Here is a 7,208-nt window from a genome sequence, read left to right as displayed (position 1 = left end):
ATTGAGGTATAGTTGATCTACAATATTAAATAAGTTTTAAGTATACTACATAGTGATTCACAATTTTAAAGGTTATATTCTATTTTTAGTTACTATAAAGTATTGGCTATATTCCCTGTTTTGTACAATATATCCTTATAGCTTATTTCATTTTTTTTAACATCTTTATTGGAGTATAATTGCTTTACAATGGTGTGTTAGTTTCTGCTGTATAACAAAGTGAATCAGCTATACATAAACATATATCTCTATATCTCCTCCCTCTTGCGTCTCCCTCCCATCCTCCCTATCCCACCCCTCTAGGTGGATACAAAGCACCGAGCTGATCTCCCTGTGCGATGTGGCTGCTTCCCACTAGCTATCTATTTTACATTTGGTAGTGTATATGTGTCCATGCCACTCTCTCACTTCGTCCCAGCTGACCCTTCCCCATCCCTGTGTCCTCAGGTCCATTCTCTACGTCTGCATCTTTATTCCTGTCCTGCTCCTAGGTTCTTCAGTACAATTTTTTTTTAGATTCCATATATATTTGTTAGCATACAGTATTTGTTTTCCTCTTTCTGACTTACTTCACTCTGTATGACAGACTCTACGTCCATCCATCTCACTACAAATAACTCAATCTCGTTTCTTTTTATGGATGAGTAATATTCCATTGTATATATGTGCCACATCTTCTTTATCCATTCATCTGTCGATGGACACTTAGGTTGCTTCCATGTCCTGACTATTGTAAACAGAGCTGCAATGAACATTGTGATACATGACTCTTTCTGAATTATGGTTTTCTTGGGGTATATGCCCAGTAGTGGGATGGCTGGGTCGTATGGTAGCTCTGTTTTTAGTTTTTAAGGAACCTCCATACTTTTCTTCATAGTGGCTGTATCAATTTACATTCCCACCAACAGTGCAAGAGGGTTCCCTTTTCTCCACACCCTCTCCAGCATTTATTGTTTCTAGATTTTTTTGATGATGGCCATTCTGACTGGTGTGAGGTGATACCTAATTGTAGTTTTGATTTGCATTTCTCAAATGATTAGTGACATTGAACATCCTTTCATGTGTTTTTGGCAATCTGTATATCTTCTTTGGAGGAATGTCTATTTAGGTCTTCTGCCCATTTTTGGATTGGGTTGTTTGTTTTTTTTATATTGAGCTGCATGAGCTGCTTTTAAATATTGGAGATTAATCCTTTGTCAGTGCTTCATTTGCAAATATTTTCTCCCATTCTGAGGGCTGTCTTTTCATCTTGTTTATGTTTTCCTTTGTCGTGCAAAAGCTTTTAAGTTTCATTAGGTCCCATTGGTTTATTTTTGTTTTTATTTCCATTACTCTAGGTGGTGGGTCAAAAAGGATCTTGCCGTGATTTATGTCATAGAGTGTTCTGCCTATGTTTTCCTCTAAGAGTTTTATAGTGTCTGGCCTTACATTTAGGTCTTTAATCCATTTTGGGCTTATTTTTGTGTATGGTGTTAGGGAGTGTTCTAATTTAATTCATTTACATGTAGCTGTCCAGTTTTCCGAGCACCACTTATTGAAGAGGTTGTCTTTTCTCCATTGTATATTCTTGCCTCCTTTATCAACGATAAGGTGACCACATATGTGTGGGTTCATCTCTGGGCTTTCTATTCTGTTCCATTGATCTATATTTCTGTTTTTGTGCCAGTACCATACTGTCTTGATGACTGTAGTTTTGTAGTATAGTCTGAAGTCAGGGAGCCTGATTTTTCCAGCTCCATTTTTCTGTCTCAAGATTCCTTTGGCTATTCGGGGTCTTTTGTGTTTCCATACAAATTGTGAAATATTTTGTTCTAGTTCTGTGAAAAATGCCATTGGTAGTTTATCTCACTTCTAAGGCAATAGTCTTTTGTAGTATTTGCCTGATGCCCTCTAGTATTAGGAGGTCTTTCCATTCTGGTTAGTGGAACACAGACTGGAGTTTCCTTTACTATGTGAACTCCAGGAATTTGAAGACTGCTCTTTTTCAGTGCTTCTTTCCTCAGCCTCAGTAGCTTTTTCACAAGCCTACACTGATCAGTGCTCACCCCAAGACTTGTGGGGGAACTCTCTACAGATCCCGTGACCTCTCTCCAACTATGTAACTCTCTCCTGTCTGGTATTCTGCTCCACAAATTCTGACTCCAGGCAGTGAGCTAGGCACTTGTAGGGCTCATGTCATTTGCTTCCCTTCTCTGGGATCACTGTCTTGTGCAGCCAGTGGTCCATTATTGCCAGAAGCAAAAGTACTTCCCTCTTACTCTCTTGAAAATAGCAGTGGTAAATCTTTGTACCACTGAGAATAGATTTTCTTTTCAGAAAGAGTTAAAAGTCATTCAAAGCCAAATTAATTAAATAAGGAGGATCAAACTAGGAGTGACTAAAAAGTAATGAGAGTTATTTTCTTGTCCAGCTTGTAAACGAACTTTTTATTCTGTATAGGTACAGGTCACAATATCCAATCCTAGGCCTCCTGTATGATGACTATGAATATATACCACCAGGTAGTGACACACGGACTACTGTGATTGAGAAAACAGAAGACAAATGGACTTGTGTAAGTTCACTTGGGCATTTCTCGAGTATATAATTAGGGAGAAAAAATCCTAAGGCCATTGTGTTGTGTTAGCAGAGTTTCTCAACCTCAGCACTATTAACATTTTGGGCTGGATAATTTGATGTGGGGGGACTGCCCTGCACATTGTAGGACATTCTAAAACGATGTAGAATCTGACTTTTAACACTATGAAAATGACAGCCTTTGTCTTGTTATGTTAAAAACTTCTTAGGTACTGAAAGCAGGTAAAACTAATCTATGGTTATTAAAGTCAGGAAGTGGTTGGTTATCCTCAAGGTCAGGTACTGATTGGAAGGAAACAAAAGGAGGACTACTGGGGTACTAATAATATGCTGTTTCTTGATCTGAGTGATAGTTGCATAAACATGTTCAGTTTGGGAAAATTCATTTAGTTGTACACCTATATGTGCACTTTTCCTATGTTTATTATACTTCAATAAAAGTCTTAAAATGCTTAAGTATATCATGATGAGCAATAGATAAATATATGTCAATCAATTATTCTGTAGAACCTTTTGAGGAAATTTTTAAATGTAGATTTATCATTAATAAAATACTGCAGATGTATAATTAATAAATTACTACAGATGCAGTTAATAAAATTAAACATCTGTTAAATAACTCACTTTAAAAAATTATCTTTTGGTTGAACAAGCTCAAATATTTGAATAAACCAAAAAATTCAGAAAGTTGTTAGCTCTGAAGAACTTCTCTGACTACAATCAAGCCATCAATCTTGTATATATGATTATCCATTATCAGTGAAAGCAACCAACACTTAGTAACCCTAAAATAAAAATTTAAGCTTTGAAATATATTGTGCTTCTTAGGTCATTAATTAGTTGAGAATAATTTATTACTGATTATTAATTGATAAAGGGTACTTGGTGGCCCAAGAACCAGATGAGCAACAAGAGAAAGTCAGCATAGGATTTAAAATTTGTCACTCAAAGTTTATTTGATTCTGAAATTTAATACTGAGAAGCAATTGCTGCTACTAACCACATGTGTCTCAGAGGTGGCATCAATGTGAAGACCTACCAAATAAAGGGTCTACAGAATAATAGTCATTACTTCTCCTTTCATTAACAGCATACAGCAATGAACATCAAACTCAATATCTGAAGGGACTAGATACTGATAGCAAATTCAAAATATATTTAAGTAAATTCACAGATGATAGATCTGTATTTATTAACAGAGACTTTTGGACATATTTAACCTCTAACTATAACACCAAGGAGTAAATCTACTCACATCTCCCTCCCTTGTGCTTAAAATCATTTGAAACATATACCTTGGCTAAAGTCAGACAAACCATTGTTTCATTGAATATACATATAAAAAGTGCCAAAACAGTGCCATACATTTCCCTTGGTATTATTCATATCAATTTAAATCATTTTTACAACTGTGTGCATACAATTACAATGTTTTAAATTAATTATAAGCCATTCTAAACTGACTTTTTTTTTCTTTTCTAGCCGTGAATGAATCTCCAACTCAAAGGAATTTTTTTTGTCTTCATTAGTACTTTGTTATTTTTCCATAACTAAAGTCAGTCAATATTTTGAACCATGCTACTACCCAGCAAATCTAATGGAATTAATTAGATATACAGATGAGAGTTTCTCCAACCATTTATAAGGCCTGAATCCTTTCTATCACATTTTTGTATTCAGCATAGCAACACGCCACTTTTTTTTTTAACATCTTTATTGGAGTATAATTGCTTTACAAGGGACAACACACTGCTTTTAAAACTCAATTACAGGCACTGTAGGACTTAATCCACTATTTTTCAATAGGGTGCTTCCTAGACACTGAATTAACTTTGTTGAGGTAGAGATTTTACAAGTTATTCCATTAGAAGATTTTTCTATGATATTAGATGTGCAATTTAGCTACAAGAGTAAATACTGTGTTTTAACAACAACAACAAAAAGCAATACTATTGAATTAAAAATATACAGCATATATTTGCTTTTCTCACATTAGACCTTGTGATTAAAAGAGGTGATTTATTACATGCTATTTATACCTCTTGGAGACAGAACTAAATCAAAGGTGATGATTAATTTCATTTAGCAGGGAAGTGGGAAGTATATTTTTTAAAATACCTAAATCCACTAAATTGTACATTATGCTATTATGGTTCTAAGTACATACCAGTAGCTTGGCAAATCTGTTCTTTTGAAGCATATCATCCCCAAATGAGCCCACCCACTTCCTTAAAAACCTGTAACACTATTATTGTAGTAGCGGGTGGAAGGAAGGTGGGCTTTTTTTATAGCAGTAGACAAAACAACATTGAAATACTGTGTAAAAGCTTAGGGAATAAAAATAGCAAAAACAAATACTTGATATATGTATTCTACTTGGGAGAGACTTTATAGTAGAATATTTAATGTACTTAGAAGTTGGTTGATAAATTGGGTTCTAATGACCTTACTAAAAGTGAACTAAAGTATTTTCTAAATACATTAGTAGATAAGAATGAAATTTTAAAATGTCAAACCCTTTGGTTAAAGTTAAGAATTAGCAAAAATTAAAATGTTTGCATTTGACAAAGTATAGATTAAGGTAACAAATAAATTTGGGTTTACATGTGAATGAGATTTTGCACTGAAATGTCTCTGCAAATAACTATATAGAATTCGGTCATTCTTTATAATTATATTCTAATAATTATCCATTATACTAAGAAACTGTTAAGATAGGAACATATAAGGCACTACATGAAATCAAACCACAAATGAAGAGAAAAAATGCTTTTAATACTTATATAAATATCCAAATAAGTCTTGATATGAAGCTAAAAGCTTTATTTTATTTTCTTAATACCTCGACTAAAATGTTAAGCTTGGGGACATCCCGGCGGTCCAGTGGTTAAGACTCTGCCCTTCCACTGCAGGGGGCAAGGGTTTGATCCCTGGTCGGGGAACTAATATCCCGCATGCCGTGCAGTGTGGCCAAAAAAAGAAAATATATTAAAAAATATTAAATGTTAAGCTCTATAATGTGGATTGATACAATTCCAGTCTTATTAGTTATTTTGTGGTAGAAAATGTTAATATTCTTTATGAGCTATGTAGTCCTTACATTTTTTCCCTTGGTGTAGAAACAACAGGGTAGTTTCTCCTCTGCTAACTACTCATATGTGTAACTGTAATTATGCCATGTTATCTACCCATTGCATATAAATGGAAGTTTTTAGTAGCTTGATAGAAAAGTGCCACCATAACTGTCTGAAAATTAGAACAAGTGTGATTTTCCTAAAATACCCTTAAATAAAAATAACAGTGTCCAAAATTTGGGATAGTTAAGAAGTCAGCACTTCATTGGCTCACTTGATCCATGCATAGTGAGAAATGGGGGTCATAACAAGGTGCTTATTATACTTAACAAAGTTAAATGTATTTCTTTTCCAATTTTTGATTAAGTTCAATAGAAATAGTAGTGATTTTTTTCCTCTCACAAGTTTCGCACAGCTTATCTCTGAAAATTGCAAAGATATTGTCAGATGAGGAATGCCTGTTTATCTAATTTCTATTCCCAGCATATTTTGCTTTAGATGTTGAATAAAATGGAGACTGTGCAATGACATGCAAAGTAATTTGTTTAAGTGTGTAAATAAAATATATATCTGTATGGTCTTTGTGGAAGTCCTAGTAGGAAACATGCGGAATGGAGTTTTAGCTTAGCTGTATACTCTTTTCAGGAAGTTATTATCATGTGAATGTTTATGTTAGAGCTAACAAGCACCACTATAAAAATAATCCTGATGTGGGCTACTAGAGACAACAGTTTAACATAGTTGGACCTCTGGTTGATGCAGGTTTCTGCTTTAAATGAGAATTTCTTTGCTTACAAACCTAGTCTTCTAAGTTCTGTAATTCACTAAGTTCATAACTAGATGCCATAAAGCATTCTTCCTATTTTTGTAATGGTGCTTTAACTGTAATACTTTGTCTTTACACAAACAGTACAAAAGGAAAAAAATAAAGCTCAAAAAATTGCATGTCACCACCCAATTTAGATCACTTTAACAAAAAGCCATTCTCACTTCTTTCCTGTTATAATCTACAAAGATAACATGTAGAAATAATTCCCTCGAAAGTAAATAATAAGCCATGAAAAGACTTCCCTACAAGGTCTCTCTCTCCCACCACATACCATTACTGAATTTACTGGATTTCCATAGTACTTTTTTGTCCAATAAAAAAGTACAACATATTTCAAGCCCATCCTAGGATAAATAAAATATATTTTTTAAAAACAAAGAATGGAATAAACAACTACATCTGTCTTATAAAACCATTAATCTTTAGTGACAAAATAAGACATACTGCTTTTGAGTCTACAAAGGAAGACTGGAATTGTTGTATGACATGATTATAATACATGATAGCCAGGCAGTCTTGGTAATCTTGGATTGGTCTCTTGTAGATGAGATGTTAAGTCCAGTTCTTAATCTGTGCTGTTTTCCTTCAAAAATTCTTAAAAATCTGTCTGGGATTTACTTCAAATTAAGCCAGTGAGAGAAGGGGTCATCAAAATAAACCAATGAGAGGCAGGTTGGTGAAAGTAGGAGTGAGGAAGAGTAAAAATGAAACAAAATTGGCCATGAAGT

General features: G+C 34.2%; 1 protein-coding gene across 1 annotated transcript in view; it reads left to right on the top strand.

The window, feature by feature from the left end:
• POF1B (POF1B actin binding protein) overlaps window positions 1–4,065 on the top strand; it is a 100,864-nt gene extending 96,799 nt beyond the window's left edge. Inside the window, 2 exon segments of the mRNA XM_036839291.1 lie at window positions 2,411–2,554; window positions 4,060–4,065. Of these exon segments, the coding sequence (XP_036695186.1) occupies window positions 2,411–2,554; window positions 4,060–4,065 (150 nt within the window).
• Window positions 4,066–7,208: the final 3,143 nt, after the last annotated feature.

The sequence above is a fragment of the Balaenoptera musculus genome, chromosome X, assembly GCF_009873245.2.
Source record: "Balaenoptera musculus isolate JJ_BM4_2016_0621 chromosome X, mBalMus1.pri.v3, whole genome shotgun sequence".
Lineage (NCBI taxonomy): Eukaryota > Metazoa > Chordata > Mammalia > Artiodactyla > Balaenopteridae > Balaenoptera > Balaenoptera musculus.
This window is presented reverse-complemented; position numbering and strand designations above follow the sequence as displayed.